General features: G+C 47.0%; 1 protein-coding gene across 6 annotated transcripts in view; it reads left to right on the top strand.

Moving 5' to 3' along the window:
* CHD6 (chromodomain helicase DNA binding protein 6) overlaps window positions 1-17,100 on the top strand; it is a 206,738-nt gene that overhangs the window by 146,815 nt on the left and 42,823 nt on the right. For all 6 annotated transcript variants that reach the window (XM_086702220.1, XM_086702221.1, XM_086702217.1 and 3 more), the window contains 8 exons: window positions 1,624-1,788; window positions 3,094-3,273; window positions 4,337-4,447; window positions 6,424-6,626; window positions 7,302-7,501; window positions 8,198-8,357; window positions 12,937-13,026; window positions 13,702-13,805. In XM_086702220.1, coding sequence (XP_086558346.1) covers window positions 1,624-1,788; window positions 3,094-3,273; window positions 4,337-4,447; window positions 6,424-6,626; window positions 7,302-7,501; window positions 8,198-8,357; window positions 12,937-13,026; window positions 13,702-13,805 — 1,213 coding nt within the window. The remainder of the gene's footprint in view (window positions 1-1,623; window positions 1,789-3,093; window positions 3,274-4,336; window positions 4,448-6,423; window positions 6,627-7,301; window positions 7,502-8,197; window positions 8,358-12,936; window positions 13,027-13,701; window positions 13,806-17,100) is intronic.

The following is a 17,100-nucleotide window of genomic DNA, read 5'->3' as shown; positions in this document are numbered from 1 at the left end:
ATACAGATGTGTGGTTGGTGAAGTTAAAGTCCCATAGTTATAAATTTGAATTAAGTTGATCTCATGACATATTTTGTCTTGTATATGCACATAATTGTATACACTATACACACCCAAACACTTCTGTTTTTGCCCACTGAATAGGTCTAGAAACAATGACCTACTTAGAGGAGATGCAGGGACCAGAGGAACTTGTTTAACACCACAGCCAGAATACAGGTGGCAACATGTGAGCCCTGAGAAGCTAGAGGACAGACACCTGGTCTCTCCACAAAAAAACCTGCATTTGAAAAAGGAGAGGTCAAAGGCAAGGGATATCTACAGAATCTGAGAGACTTGAGCTCTATCAGTCCGGTACAACGTATGGGCCCTATTTGCATCCTGATCCAAATAAGCGTACTTATTAATACACATGAGATAAGCAGGGAAATTGGGACGTTGATGAGATTGTTAGTACCAATGTTCATGTTTTGAGGTGTGGCAACAGCATTATTTTACAAGAGTCCTTATCTTTAGAATTATATATTGAGGGGCGTCTGGGTGGTTCAGTCAGTTAAGCGTCCGACTCTTGATTTCCACACAGGTCGTGATCTCGCGGTTTGTGAGCTCAAGCCTCACGTCAGGCTCTGCACTGACAGTGTGGAGCCTGCTTGGGATTCTCTCTCTTTCCCCCTCTCTCTCTGCCCCTCCCCTGCTTGCTCTCTATCCATATCTCTATCTCTATCCATCTCTCTATCTCTCTCTCAAAATAATAAATAAACTTTAAATAAATAAATAGATAAATAATAAACTTAAATACTAAAAACAAAATAAACTTTAAAAAAATCAGCACTGATTAAAAAAAAGAATTATATATTGAAATACGTAAGTATGAGAGCACCTGGGTGGCTCAGTCAGTTAAGCGTCCAACTTTGGCTTAGGTCATGATCTCATGGTTCGTGGGTTTGAGCCCCGCATCGGGCTCTGTGCTGACAGCTTGCTTAGAGCCTGGAGCCTGCTTCGGATTCTGTGTCTCCCTCTCTTGCTCTGCCCCTCCCCTGCTCGCATTCTGTCTCTCTCTCTGTCTCTCAAAAATAAATAAATGTAAAAAAATTTTTTTTTGAAATACATAAGTATGAAACCATAGGATGCCTAGGATTTGCTTCATAATAGTCTTGGAGGGTGGGAACATAGTAGAGATTGAAAAAAAAAAATGGGTCATCCATAAGAGGTCATTCTGCTTTTTCTCTACTTTGGTCTTCGTGTGAAAATTTCTTTCTAGTAAGATGAAAAAGTTAAAAAACTGGTGTTGCCAGCTCTGAGGCATTTGCCCAGAAAGCAGGACAGCATCCTGGGAATGAGTAGCTGCACTCAGCCCGCAAGCTGGGGAGTGTAGGAAGTCATGTCCTTCTCATCACTTTATCCCAGCATGTGGTAGTCACTCAATAAATAATGCGTGAAGAAATGAGTGAGTTTGGAGGGGCAGCCGACATCTGGGTGAATTTTCTTCCAAAATTGGTCCCGTGACTCATAACTGTGAGAGCTGGCCACTCACGCCACATGGCATTTAAGCATTTCCCTGTTCCTTAGGCTGTTGTCATTATATCTGGTGACGGGATATGTATGACCTTCCTTCCTTCCCAGGCTCAGGCCCGATGTCACCGGATAGGCCAGAGCAAAGCCGTGAAGGTGTATCGTCTCATTACTCGGAACTCCTATGAGCGGGAAATGTTTGACAAAGCCAGCCTAAAGCTGGGCCTGGACAAGGCTGTTCTTCAGGACATAAACCGAAAGGGCAGCACCAATGGGGTGAGTATGACGGGACCTGCTCAGAGCACCCCAGGACACTCGCCACACAGCCCGGGCCCCTCTGGGGTCTCCCTTCTTACAGCTGTTTTAAGATTCACTTTCACTAAATTAAATCCGGTTGCACATCTTTGTTGAGTCATTCCCCACAGCAGAGGATAATTCAGGGTCAGGTCTCTGCTTTTACAGATGGATAAAGCAAATCTGTAGGCGCAGTGGTGTGGTAGGATTGCCCAGCATGCAGTAACGTTTCGGTAAGCAGAATTTTTAACAGTGCCCATCAGAAGTCCGTAGATCTTAACGTTTAACATTCTGAATATCTATTGTCACCATGTCTTATCTCATACTCCAGACTTTGAGCTTCCTGAGGGTATAATGAAACCTATTTTATCTGTATCACCCATGGCCCCTAACAGTACTTGGCATATTAAAGATATTCAATGCATGATGGTCAGTGAAAAAAAAAATGAATAAGTTAGCAGCTTGCAATATGGCAGTTAATAAAATCTTTTTCCCCCCTACACAGGGATAAAAAATGCAGCTAAGATTCTTAAATTGTATTAAGTTATAGGCCAACAAAACAGAGTATCTCCTTAATCTCTGGACTCAGGGCATCAAAGGTTGAGAATTAAAACCTTCCAATGAGTTGTCTTCAGTCCAGATGTTCTGTATCCTCTTAGCTATGCATGTGTTGCTAAGTATAATACTTAGCTCACCAGTGCTGGGAGTCCTGGAACTCCCTCTTGTGATTGGTAGAGAGAGAACCAGATTCTTAATTAGAACCAGGAAAGGGTGTTTTGAACTCCCATTTCCTGTTTTCAACAAGCAATTGAGAAGATCACACTTGGCACAGGACCCTTTCTTTAGTTGAGAAATGACATCATTTCCAATACTCATGTATTTATTTAATAATGAATAAATCATCATTCTGTAGCTTGTTTAGTACATCTGGAGGTTTTTAAAGATACAGACTCAAACTAAAGCATTAAACATACCTTCTTCAGTGGTGCATAATTTCAATAGCTTGTGACATGTGATAATAATCAATGTCCTGAGGAATGTTAGGGCCATTGGGTCATGTGCTGGCTTTGATTCCAGAGCTCCCTATAGAGGATTATCTGTCTGCCCTCCCCATAGTTTTCTTGAGTATCTTTATCTGGGCTCTAATTTTCTAAAACTTGTGGCCCGTATCTTTAGTCTTCCGACATGTGCAGTTAGTGGAGGAAGTGGATCATGAAGGCCAGATTTTAGGCTGTTTTTCTCCTGTGCATTTTCCACATTGTGAGTAGCCTTTGGTGACCTGTCCAGGTACAACAGCTCTCAAAAATGGAAGTAGAGGACTTGCTCCGGAAAGGGGCTTATGGAGCCCTGATGGACGAGGAAGATGAAGGCTCCAAATTCTGTGAAGAAGACATAGACCAGATTCTGCAGAGGAGAACCCACACCATCACCATCCAGTCTGAAGGGAAAGGATCTACTTTTGCCAAGGTATGGCACCTTTCTCCAGAGTCCGTGTCGGAATGGGAGCAAAAACAAAACACTGTTCTTTGACCTTCACCAGCCAGGCTTTGTTTTTTCAATATGCAAACTGTTGAGATTATCTGTCTACACGTGGGTTTTGTGTGAGACAGAAAATACAGACTCTTTAGAGGGTTTCTGAGTAATGAGTCAGAAGCTATAGAAAGAAAACCCCACTCCTGACCAGTGGGAGCTGATCTCCAGCAGACAGGACAGACACTTCAGTTTACAGTTTGCACCGTTCACTGTTTGCAAAGACTGCTCCAAAACCTTTGAATGGTCATCTGGATCTCCTTGTAGAGCACCCCGTGATCACTGTCCACGCACTGAAATTCCGCTGAACCCTCCATTCCTCAAACTGAAGCAAGGGTTTTTGCTCGTTCCATGAGAAAAGATGTTAGTCTAGATTCCCAGCTGCTACTCTAGGTGCCTCTTTCCCCTGCTCTTCACCTCACTGGATTTCAAATTTGACTGATGAGGCCACTTACCAAATCACTTTCAGGTGTCTCCGGCCGTGGGCTCTGGGAGCTTTGTGGCCTGTTTGAGTCTCCTGTTTGGTGGCTTATGTAGGACTTCCTCAGTAGGACATTTTGTGCTTTATAAGTGCCTGGTCATCTCAGTATACCTCATACTGCCCAACCCCGGTGCGTTTCCCAAAGCAGACATTTGGAAAGTGGTGAACTGAAAGAAAAATTGCATCTAGGGAAGTCTCACAAAGCAACCCTTTTGCAGGGAGCTAGACACCAAGTAACACATTGCCATTGTGTTCCAGGGCATTCTTCCTGCTTCCAAGTTTAAGTTCCAAAAAATGATCCTGGAGGTGGAAATTGTAATATCCTTACCCAATCTTTAAAATAAAAAAAGAACAGCCTTGAGATTTTCACATTCATTTGGGAGGCTCTTTTAGGGGTTTTGGCTTCAAATGCAATTGAAGAACATACTTGGGATTCTGGTAAATTTGAAATAATGCAGGTGGTATTATCAGCTTGTACTGTGTTCAAGAGCAGTTTATTGACTTCTGTTATCTTCACAGGCTAGCTTTGTGGCTTCAGGAAACAGGACAGATATTTCCTTAGATGACCCAAACTTTTGGCAGAAATGGGCTAAAATAGCTGAATTGGACACCGAAGCAAAGAATGAAAAGGTACAGTACTGAGAATGTTCTCTTCCATTGTACATTTTGCTGTGGCTTGTAGGACCATAAATTCCCACATGGCTCAAGTCATTATTCACTCCTGAGCCTTAGTTCTTAAGTGAGATCCTATATGTAACACACTTAAAGCATGCTTGACACATAGAGCTTGATAAATGTTCACTGTTACAATTTTTTTTTTTTTAAGGTTTATTTGTTATTGAGAGACAGAGAAACAGCATGAGCATGGGAGGGGCAGAGAGAGGGAGAGACACAGAATCCGAAGCAGGCTCCAGGCTCTGAGCTGTCAGCCCAGAGCCCAGTGTGGGGCTCAAACTCACAAACTGCGAGATCATGACCTGAGCTGAAGTTGGACACTCAACCAACTGAGCCACCCAGGCTCCTCTCACTGTTACAATTTTAAAATGACTTCTTGGGACCTACAGTCTGTTGGGCACCTGGGAAATGCGACAAAGGCAATTAGAACTGGAACTGGCCACACAGGTCAAGTTCAGCCCTCAGACCCAGGCCAGCATCCCATCTTGGCAAGGGACTATTTTACCTCTGCCTCAACACTTCCTGTGAAAGAAACTTTACCTCTGACAGATACTCCAGGGGAGGCTAAGCAGGATGAAGGGGTTTGTTGGTCTCTCCTCCATTCTCTCTGTACCTTGAATTTTCTAACTTCTGAACATGAGAAAGAGAATAGCTGTGGAATGAAACCGGAGTCCGATATCAGTCTGCCCCTGACTGCATGCCTCTTCTGGGCAAGGCAGTTGACCCCACTGAGACAAGTGAGCAAGACATGTGACAAAAAGAGGTGGTGATGCCCCTTTGCAGAGTTGGGAGATAAGGTTTGTGAATACACCTGCCTCGCCTGTTGGGAGGCACCCCTGAAATGTTCATCTCCCTTCCCTCCATCTCTGGCCCTGTCACCTCACTCCAGAGTGCCCGCACATCACTTTCTACTGGTCTTCTTGGGTGAATGTTGAACTCTCGTGAACCCACAAGCTCAGGAGACAGTCCCTGCTCCTATCTAGCTGATGCAGTAACTCACACCCAGCCTTAACTCTTCTGTCCCATCCCCAGAGCTTTCTCAGTCCAACCTGTTTTCTTTAGTAGGAAGAGTCTGAAGTCCCTTGAGTAACCTGTTTAGTAAAACCTGTTTTATAAGGTGACAATCCAGAAGTTACTCTGTGCACAGGATGGCGGGTGAGGGCGGAGAGGAAAAAGCTCTTGTCGTAGAGACGTTTAGAAGCAGCTGGAACATGGAAGGCAGAAAGCAAGGTGACTGAAGCAGGAGTGATGCCCCAATGTATCTGGGCTACACAGAGCTTAGCCAAGCTTTAGGAAGAAGTGTGGGGGTGAAGGGGTAAGGAGCAGGAATGGCGGGGACTGGAAAAGAGGTGATGGTTCTGGTAGGGGAGCTGCCAGAAGGAGTTGAAGATCCTGGGCTGGAGATTATGTCTTCAGTGAAAGACAAAAGGTTAGGAGTTAGCGCCCATGGAAGGCAGAGAATGAAGTGGCAAGAAATGTATGCATCTTGAGAAAGTCGCCGAGCAGATGGAACTGTCCGACTCATCCTGTCTCCGGAGCGCAGGCTGCCTCTGCATGCTGGGCAGAACAGCTGGGGTGCCCCACTCTTGCCCTTCTTGGCAAGAGCAGCCGCCACTCTGGGTGCTGGGGGGCCTTGCCTGCCATCCGCCTGCACTGTTAGAAAGACTACAGAAACAGCAGATGGTGGCGGCCGGCGCCGGGGGCTTGGGGAACACTCCAACTCCAGCGAGTCTCAGAGAATCCCCTCTGCTTGTCGTGGACACGGCAGGTGTGCTGGGAAGAGCCTTACCTGCTGGAGGACGAGGCTGGGGTGTGGTTCTCTGCCGGATGTGTCCTCGGGACCCAGGACCAGCGACAGGGTGTGTGTATGCATCGTGATGGGGGAAGAACGAAGAAGGGTCCTCTCCCCAACTGTTCTTCTCTGTTTCTAGGAGAGCTTAGTGATCGACCGGCCTCGAGTGAGAAAGCAGACCAAACACTACAACTCCTTTGAGGAGGATGAGCTCATGGAGTTCTCGGAGCTAGACAGCGACTCAGACGAAAGGCCCACGAGGTCCAGACGCCTCAATGACAAAACCAGGCGCTACCTCCGAGCCGAGTGTTTCCGGGTAGAGAAGAACCTGCTCATCTTTGGGTGGGTATTGGCCTGGACTGTGTGTTGCTGTTTTCCAGCCCCTGACATTTGTCCAGTTTGTGTCTCTAGTCACCTCTAGCGCTCCGGGCTGATGGAGGACCCGTTAGAGCAGGAGAGAACCGTGCTTTTCGCCCACGGCCCCCCCTCGGTTGTTGTACGCTCTGCTGCCATATTGTAGACGCGCCATGATTTTCTCATGTGCTTGTCACGGCAAATCTCTGTTACTAATTTGTTGCCTGGTACTGATTTCCTGCTTTCCCCCCACCGAGGATATATATGGAGTCAGCACAGCAGATGTTGCGGTTAGGGCATGATTCGTGCAGGGCTCTGGTTCTAGTTGAAGTACGAGGTTTAGTTTCTGGGAGCTCACCATTGCTTTTGAATACTGCAGCTGGACTGTCTTAATCCCAAATTTATTCCCCTTTCCAAATAGTTTTGTCCCTCCCTTGTTAACATTCAAGTGGCCATATGAAGCTCTCAGGGTCCAGGTCACCTCGGTGACCCTCGGTGTGATACAGCATGTGGTCCTTGAAGGCCTTTCAGGGCAAAGCCCTCAGGGTGACTAGCAGACTCAGCAGACGATGAGAAGCACTCCTGGCACCTGTTTGTCCTGCAGTGTTGAGGGCACACATGGCCCTTCCTCCCTCCAACGCCCTTCTGTGTTTCCACTCCCAGCTGGGGCCGGTGGAAGGACATCCTGACCCACGGGCGGTTCAAGTGGCATCTGAATGAGAAGGACATGGAGATGATTTGCCGGGCCCTGCTGGTCTACTGTGTCAAGCATTACAAGGGGGACGAGAAGATCAAGAGCTTCATTTGGGAACTGATCACACCTACCAAAGACGGGCAGGCCCAGACCCTCCAGAACCACTCAGGTGAGCGGCGGCAGGGCTGGCCTGAGAAGTGGCAGCTCCTGTGTGCTCCCGTCCTTCTGCATTGCCCAGGTTGCTGTGCTTTGGGAGGCTTCTCTTCCTCAGATGTTATCTGAGAATGTTAGCTGTGGAAGAGCAAGAGGTTTCCTTCAGTTCTCCCTCAGAATGATCCAGTGCTGCCTGTAGTATTTTGCGGGAGTACAGTTGGGCCCGCATGCCAATCCTGTGTGCTGACTGGAGCATCCCGAGGGTTTCCCGCACGGAACTGGGGTCACGCCATGTGCTGTGGTTTTTCTCTGGCATGTCACTGTTGTGCCCCAGTTCTACCTGTCTCTGCCTTTTCTTGTGCTGTGTTTCTCCTTCCCTGTGCTTGGCCACTGCTCACGTTCACGTTTCAGACCGAGCATCCCTTTTTCCCTGGCCGGGTTGTGAGTTCCCGAGGGGTGCAGGTGATGTTCTTAGTCTGCATGGGGTGCTCAGTAAATTCTTACCGCCTGACTGAACATTCCTGGAGTTTACTGAGCTGGAGCCCAGGCAGATCTCCTCACCACTAGCACTACTTGGTGGGCCGAGGAGGGGGGTCTGTCACGTAGGGCCGCCATGCACAGCCTGGCTGCCTCCTTGCAACCCTAAGCCCAACTCTGTTCTGCCCCCATGTTTAAAGTTGCCTAGGCTCATGGGCCTTCCTGTCTGTTTCAGGGTTGTCTGCTCCAGTCCCCAGAGGAAGGAAGGGGAAGAAGACAAAGAACCAGCTGCTGCTCCCTGAGTTGAAGAATGCAGACTGGCTGGCCACCTGCAACCCCGAGGTGGTCTTGCATGATGACGGCTATAAGAAACACCTCAAACAGCACTGCAACAAGTGAGTGTGCCCCTCCTCATCCTTCGCGGCAGTTCCATTCAGACCGTTCAGGCTCCTGGGATCCCCTCGGGGCTGTGAGGGACCACCTGATGCTCCTGTACCACCATGCAGGGTCTGAAAAGGCAGGGTATGTGGTCTAAACTGGTTGGGATCCCTTCACATAAAGCCTGTATCCCTCCTTTGGCAACATCTCCTCTCCCCCAGAACCTGGACTCTCTACCATTGCCCCTTATACCCCTGAGGGGACTTCTGACCTGACTGTCAAAATCCAGTTAGGACATTGTGACTTTACTGCTTCCTCTCCTTTCCCTTTCTCTCCTTCTGCCCCTGAGGTCACATTAGCAAGAGAAGAAGACTGGCCTTAGTGGCCACTACTCTCAGCCCCACTCCCCCATGCCAGGTTGCTTCCTCTTCTGATTTGCTGTTGCCATTCATGGCCTCCAGGCATTTGACAGACTTGCATTTGAGATATTACCCTTTATATCCCTGGGCCAACACCGTGCAGGGTGGATGGCAGGGCAAAGGAAAGAGTGATGGAAAATGAAACTGCTCTTGTGAAGTTTAGTTTGGGGAGTTAGAGGGCACTCAGCCACCAAACAGTGACTAGTTGCACGTGGATATTTGCATCACCATACGGAGTATCTATCAGGACGAAAAGGACCCTTGGAAACCACCTAGCCCAGCTTCGTAGGCCTTGCAGGCATGTCTCCCCAGCACTCCTGCTCGGCAGTGAGAAGGTCTCTGCTGCCGCACCTCTGGGTACGACCTTCTAAGTTAAGTGAGAAGTAAGCGTTTGTCAACTTACAAATTAGTGTGTCTTCCCTGTGACATCAACCTAATGGTCCTGCGGTGGTTGTCAGGTTGTGTTCTTCACCGTTTACAGATGAAGTCTGATCCGTTTCCCTTCATCTTTCCAAATCTTTGAAGATAGGTCTCGTGCCCAAAACAGTAATAAAAACCGTGCACAGAAGGACAGGCTCTTTGGGACAGTAGTTCTCAAGCTGAGAATTAAAGGGCGCGTGCTGTTGATGGTAGAATCTGCCTGGGAGAGGACCTGGTAGCATGTGCCATGGGACTGACTCAGAGTCACCATGTAGGGGACAGACAGAAAGAGGAGGCTGCCTAGTTAAGAGGACTCCTAGGAGATCTTGTACTGCAGGCTGAGGATTCTCTTGTAGATTAAGCAGCCATGCTTCTTTAATAAGTGAGACATGTAGTAAAAAAATGATGTTTGGGGAGAAAACTTTATCTGGCAACAGTGAGATGGTCTGGGTAAACCGAGAGCTAAGTGGCCATCTAGGAGAGTTCTGTCGTAATGTAAGTATGGATCATAAGGATCTAGAGAAAGGTGCCAACTGTAGAATTGGGGAGAAAGGGTCGACTATGACACAACTAGGGAATAACCCGTAATATGTGATGAGGAATATAGAAAGCAGCTAACTCATGCCTGTGAGTCTTACCGGCTAGGAGAATAACAGTACTTGTAGCTGGGACAGAATCAGAGTCCTTACATTCACTGAACAGTGAGGTGCAAGGTGAAGGACTCGGGTTGTACCCTGCTAAGTGACAGCGGCAGTGTGTGGCTCTTCCATTCCTTACTGCACATGTGGGTGTGGGGCACTGAAAACAGGCTGAGCTGGAGAAGTTGGCATAGAACTTCCCTTGATACCTGCAGAGATGATCACAGCTGATGAACAGAACCAGTTTGGACCTTTGAGGAATTCCTTAACATTTCTAACCGCCATCCCCAAGACTTTTCCTGAATGTGTGCCTGATGCTGGGAATCAAAGAACACATGCAATAGGGGCCCCTGGCTGGCCCAGTCGGTGGAGTGTGCGATTCTTGTTCTCGGGGTTGTGAGTTAGAGCCCCGCATTGGATGTAGATTACTGTTAAAAAAAATAAAATCTTTAAAAAAAAGAGAAAAGAATGCAGTAAAGCATTTATCTGAGTTCAGAGATGCTGACTATTGTTTATTATTCTGAATCCAAAGGGGACAACTGTCCTCTTTAGTCCTGGCTCAGCAAGAGCCAGCAGGGACCTTGCAGCTCTTGCACTCAGCATGGGAATTCTGGGGGCAGGACCCTGCCAGGGAGTCTGCAGCTTGTGCGCGAGCCTTCCTAGCGATGGGAGCTTACCATTTCTCTGCAAGGCTCATTTAATTACCAGATTTTAATTAATCACCCTTCTATGTATTGAATCTGAAGTCTGCTTCCTTGAAACTTCCACCCTTTGATCTTGGGTCCTGGTTTGCCCTGAGGTACGTTGGAGAACAGGCAGAATTCTTTCAGCAAAAGTGGACTGGGAGCTTCTAGAATTGTAGGCTCTGTTAGCAAATTTATTGCCACCCTCATACCAGATAAAGGTTGAGACAGGGTCTGGGGTCAGGACTGCCTGGATTTATGAGCAGGTGAATTATTAACCTCTTTGTGCCTTCTGCCTTCTTTCTTTCATCTAGAAAATGAGGATAATAATAGTTTCCATCTAGAAAATGAGGGTAATACTAGTTTCCATCTCTTAGCATTGTTGTTTGGATTAAGTGAGCTAATACATGCTGCCATGTGATAAGTATTCAAAGCATTGTTCAGTAGTAGTAGTGGTATAGTATTTAGGGACAGGAAATTGTCAGCAAAAGAACTTTAAAAAGTTAAATAACAGCTGTTTCAGATCCAGGCTATGAGAAGGGAGTCCTGGTGACATGCCCTGCTTCCTAATCTGGGTCCTGGATTCACATGTGTGTTCAGTTTGGAAATTCATCAAGCTGTATGTTTATCTAAGGTGCACTTCCTGGAAGTGTATTTCATATCAACAAAATGTGGTGTTGTGTTTTATTTTAAAGAAAGAGATGAAGGAAAGAGCAGTAATGCCACCGAAACATTGGTGGGTTTTGTCTGGCTGAAGTAAGGGTGTTACAAACGTGCCCCAGTCCTCCTTCCCTTTGAGTTTAGATGCCAGCTGGGGTTATCCTCTCACTCGGGGAGGAGCCGCCCATCTGTCCTCTGAATTGATTTCTTTCTCATTTGGAGAATAAGTGAATACTGTTCACTTAAAATTCTATTCTCTCATGCCATAGATGCTACCAAGTGTCAACACGTTTCGGTTTAAAGAAGTAGAGACCACTCTATCTTACATCATCAGGAAAACCTTCCTCTGATTGGGCTAGATGTAAGCAGGCTGGGATTCCCATATCTAAGACCTCCTCACTGAAGTTCTTACTGAGGAGGCCAGCAGGCACTGTCAGCAAGGTAGAACGATCAACGACTGTTGTAAATTCTTAGAGCTCTTATTATCTGAGCTTTAAAAAAAATAAACCTTGAAATTATTTGAGTTGACTGACAGCTGAGGTAAGGAATGGCATACCAGAAAAATAAGGGTTCTTTCCATTCTAAAAATTCTGTGTGTGTTGCCACCTACTATTCGAGCCCAGAGTGGCACTTTATGTGTTTTTTAAAAATTGCCAAAAATAACCTTTCCTCCCACCTCCAATTCCCATTTCCCCCTCCAGAGGCAGCCACTGCTAACGGGTTCTTCCAGAGATACTCTGTGCATGGACCAGCTTAGATGAATGTACATCCTCCTTTTATTCTCCCAAAAATAATGTGTATTTTACATACTATTCGTGCTCTGCGCTGTTTCTCTTTCTCTTTTTAAAATAACTTAGATGGAGGTCTGTCCCTATCTGTGTAAGTAGGCCTTTATTTTTAATAGCTAGCCTTTAGTCTTGACTGGTATTGTACAAGTTACAAGTACTCTTCTAAACTTCTTTGCAGTTTAGCCGTGAATATGAAGCCTCTCCCTGAATGGGGCCAGCTTCTCTGTGCCTACCCTTACCTTCACCCCGTTTTGCATACGTCGACTCCCAGGGTCATCTTCTGTGCTGTAGTTCTTTCGTGGTTGGTCTCATTTCACTGTTAGACTGCTGTGGGCTCCTCAAGAACAGGCTTGCTTTTGCTCTGTGCCTCACAGTACCCAGCATGGTGCAGGGCACACAGTAGTTGCCCAACAAACGCTTACTTCCTTGTCTCGGACATGTTTGGCGCATGCCCTCCCTTGGAGCTTGAGTATGCTCTGAGCAGAATCCAGGGAACTGAGCACCTCAGGAGAGAAGGCATGATTACTGTTTGGGAGTATTGCCATGAAAAAGACTTGTAAATATCCATTTTTAACACATGCAAATGCAACGGGAAGCAGCACCATTCAACATGACCTGCTCTTCAGTAGATCAATAAACTGGTAACCAGCCTCTTGGAAGGCACCTCTGCCCTAGAGGTCATTATGGCCCCATAGAGGTGGTGTGTACTCTTGTGGATCTGGAGAAACAGTGTTTCTGCTGCCCTCCAGGGCTTACAGGGTGATTACAGGGCTGGTGAGATACATTTTTCCATGTGAAGTGGGGATAATCACAGTAGCATCTGCCATCAATACCTTGGGTTTTGCTTTTCTAGTGCTTTCTCATATATTACTTCACATCATAATAACTTGGGAGCGCCCGGAATTTCCATGTGTCCACTTGGGGGTGGCAGGTTATAGGCAGCTCATGGGCTCTGATACGTTTGCATTGATGTGTTCACCTTTCACAGGGTCCTTTTGCGAGTCCGGATGCTGTACTACCTAAAAGCTGAAATACTGGGAGAGGCAGCTGATAAAGCGTTTGAAGGCACCCCTGCCAGGTAAAACAAGTCAGTGTGGCTCTTGGTGTTAAAGAGCTACCATATAGTCCCATTCATGGAGACAGACAAACCTACTTGTGCTTCAGGAGGCCCGTGTTTGCACCCAGCCCGGGGTCAGTTCCCTACGTGCCAGGAGGCCAGCTACTGTGAGACCTGTCCTCTGAACAGGCGGTCTTTATTTCCCTGCGTGTACCAGTGCTGACTGTCTTGTTCTCAAACAGTGCTTGAGATCTCCACATGTTGAACCAGGATGATTTGGGCACTTTCCAACATTTGATTGTGTAGGAGTTCAGCCAAGTGGAGAGTGTTCTACCTTCAGTTGACCAATGTATTGATGGCTTTTGCTGTGGTTCCCAACTGAAGATGGGCATTACACATAAGGATCCCAAGCCCCAACCTAGACCTACTGATGAGTTCTCCAAGAGGTGCTTCAGGGTTCTGTGTCAGTCTAAGGTAGAGCCTAGAAATCAAGTACATGTATGAAATAGCTCACTGGGTGAATGTGATAAAGTCCTGGTTTAAGAAACCTTAGCCCACAGCCTTCTGAGTCCTTGTAACTTCAGCCTCTCAGTATGTGACTGGGGTGTGGCTTAATATCAGGGTTCAGCCAGTAGCTCTTGCATTGTTTTTTGTCTGTGTTGAAGGAACTCTGAGCCCATGCCCTTCCTTCCACAGGGAGCTAGACGTACCCCTGCCCGACATCGACTACATGGAGATCCCAGTGGATTGGTGGGATGCTGAGGCCGATAAGTCCCTTCTGATAGGCGTGTTCAAACACGGTGTGTATTTCAGTGCATGCTCTCCCTTTCCTGAGCAACTCCATAGCCTGCTGCACGTCTCTGGTAGAAAGTAAGCCTCACCTCTCCTCTGTCCTCTCAGATGAACGTGTGAGTCATGAAAATAGGGTGAACATTAATAATATCAGTGAGGAGCTTCGCAGAGAGCTGCTGTGGTTACAGAGAGCCTGTCCACACTGTCAGACCTTGGACTGCCTCATTCTCCTTCACTCTTAGAGTCCCAGTGTCTAGCCTAATGCCTGGCACGTGTAGGCATGCAGCATTGCTTGAGTAAAAGAATAAGTAAATGGGAAAATGTTAGGTTTTAACCTTTCGTATGTATGTAGAATTCTAAGATCAGTCTAGATAATCTATGTATTCCTGGAGTGCATCTTTTTGCCCCACTGGTATAAAAATTTAAGAATACAAGATGGCATGGACATCGTTTTTTAAAAATACGGTAACTAAGAGTCTAGGGGACTGAGAGAAGTATTTGAGTAGCTTGGAAAAAAACTAAATAAGTGCCCCTTTTTTCACTTCTGGAACTGTCCTAGGCACCTGCCCTTGCCTTCAGCCAGCGGTTAAGGTGAATGATGGAAGCACCATGTGATAGTCACTGTATTGTGGCTGGTAGACCCCTTCCCTGCCCAGTGAAGTAACTGAAATCTTAAACTGGAGAGCAGGACTCAAAGTGGGAAGAGTTGGTTATACTTGGCTTTCACTGTCAGCTCTGCCACTTACTAAATGTGGGACCTTGAGCAAATCATAAATTTCTCTGACCTGTTTCTTCACCTGTACCACGAGGATAGTATCGAAACAGCCTGCCCGGAGGGTTGTTTGAAGACTCTTTGAGACACTATGTGTGGACTGCCTAGGGCAGTGCCAGGCGGTACGTGCCAGCGTAGGACATATTCAGTGCTGCTCTGCCCGTGGAAAGTCGCTTTCTGACACAGCCGTCATCAGTAGGACTCAAATCTGGAGGCCAACCAGCCACGCTTCCTTAAGAGCCATGCCTGTACATATTTTAATGAGGAATCCCCTCGACGCTTGGATTTGGGTGCTGCAGTGGGAGGTCAGGGCTGCTGAGGGCCCTTTGTCAAACCGCCGGTTTAGGTGGGAGCAGCGGTGCTGTTGGCGAGAGCTGCCTGTGATGGTGGAAATGACCTGTCTCTGTGCTGTCCGCTGTGTGGTCCACCAGCCACATGTGACTCTTGAGCACTTGAAATGTGACTGGTACATCTGAGCAACTATATTTTTAACTTTACGTAATTGTAATTAATTGAAATTTAAATAACCACATGTGGCTCCTCGTTGGGGCAGTGCAGGGCCAGAACTCACCTCTGCAGTGGGATGAAGAAGCAGTGACCTCTCGATTAAGCACAAGGAACCCACAGTACAACCAAAACTTGGTTTAATCTGATTTTGGAAAGAACTCAAAGGAAGACAAGTTGTTGGAGACAGGCAGATTCAGAGCATCTGAACTCAGTGTGCGGGAAAGTCCATTGACCCTGGGTCTCCTATCGGCGGTAGTTTTAGGGTATGTTGCCCGACCCTTGGTGGAGAGAACGTGATGTGGAAAGACCTCACAACCTGAAGTCCCAGCATTGTGGCAGCCACACGCTTCACCTCCATCCTTCCTCCAACCCAGCGCACACACACCACAGACATACAGAAAGCCTGGGTGGATTCTGACAACGGTGTGAAACCACCTAGCTACACATGAAACAAATAAAAGAAAATCCCCGAATGAAGAGGTTACTTAAAGCCAGAGCTGGAAGTTCACTGATAGGACAGCAAACCAGAGGGACTGGGTTTGTAATGCCCACACGCAAGAAAGAAACAAGCCCTCTGGGAAAGGAGGGCAAGAAGAGGCCCTTTGGCCCAAGGATGCAGAGCTGGAAGAACATGTTCATGGGAGATAAATTACGGACACGAAAGAGGAGAAAATGTGGAAGATAGAATGAGGTTGCCTTGTAAACAGTAAAACAAGATATCCCAGACCAATGCTAACAACAAACAAAAACAAAACACAAGAGACCTAGTGTGGCAAGATCAGTGTCCTACAAAAGGTCTTTAAGGAAAGGATAGTTTGGGATAAAGAAGGTCGTTATACTTTGCTGATAAGTGTAGTTCCTTACAAAGGTGTGGCTAGCAGGGTAACCTCAGAATGTGTAAGAAGACAGGACTCTAAGTGGAGCCAAGACCCTTTCTCTCTTAGGAAAGGCAAATTAACGCTGGCACAATACCTATTAGTTTTTTTGTCCCTGATGAAGGCTTAGGGTAGTGGATTAATCAGTTGATCTTAGTCTTATACTGGAAATGTTCAAGGGCCAGTCAGATGATGTCTAAGGTAACTTCCATGTCTAATGCTCCTCTGCTCTATGAAACAGTTTGGGAGGGTATAAGTTAGTAACTCCGAAGTGTTTCCTGAGCACACTCGTGCAGTCTTACGATGATGCATCACCCACTCCTTTCAGATTCCCCCAGATTGCCAGTTGAGGTGAACTCACTGTCAAAATCAGGGCTGAGGGCATGTGTGCGATGCCTATAGTGGCTCATTGTGGCATACAATGACTAGCAGACACACTATAAAGATGGGAAAACCCAGCCTCCGTACCCAGTGCTGGGGGACTAGACCTAAACCACACATGTGTACCTGGCTCACTCCTGCATAGAACTAGCCCTCTTTAGCTGGATGGTAACATTGGTTCTACCTAGATGACATTGTACAGATGCTTGTGGTTGGTTTCATGTGCTTATCCTCCTTGGTGTCTTATAGAATCCACATTGGATCCTGCCCCTGGCCAAATGCCCATCAGACATTCCATGAGCATAGGCTCATCTGGAGAATACACCTTGATGACCCCTGTATAACTTAGCCCACATAACATGTCTTACCAGGTCTTACCAGCTGACAGTCAAGCTTCCAGACACCCAAGCCATCTGGTGTTCACTTTTCAGGGATTTCTGGCAGGAAGCCCTCTGCCTCGCCTTCATCCTGTGGAGGCCTAAGTATGAGCTGTGGCGCTACAGCCATTTTCTTTGTTAAGAAACACACACCGTTCATTGTCTGTAGTTTTGTGGCTCTTTTAGTCTGCCCCAGACATAGCCCGCTACAACCCTACTTAGATTAGAAGGATATAGCCATGGTTGCATCTCCAAGCTGACCCCTGGGGAAGAATTGCCTGAACCTTTGGTTGTTTGCAACAAGAAGGGCCCTGTAGCAAACCTCTTCTGAATGATGCTCCTGACAGCTGTCAGTTGTGTTAACTGACTACAGCCCTCTAGGGCAGCCTGT

Source organism: Puma concolor, chromosome A3 (genome assembly GCF_028749965.1).
Source record: "Puma concolor isolate L17-30 chromosome A3, mPumCon1.1.hap2, whole genome shotgun sequence".
In the NCBI taxonomy this organism is placed as follows: Eukaryota; Metazoa; Chordata; class Mammalia; order Carnivora; family Felidae; genus Puma; species Puma concolor.
The sequence above is the reverse complement of the archived record's forward strand: the minus strand, read 5'-3'. Positions and strand labels throughout refer to the sequence as shown.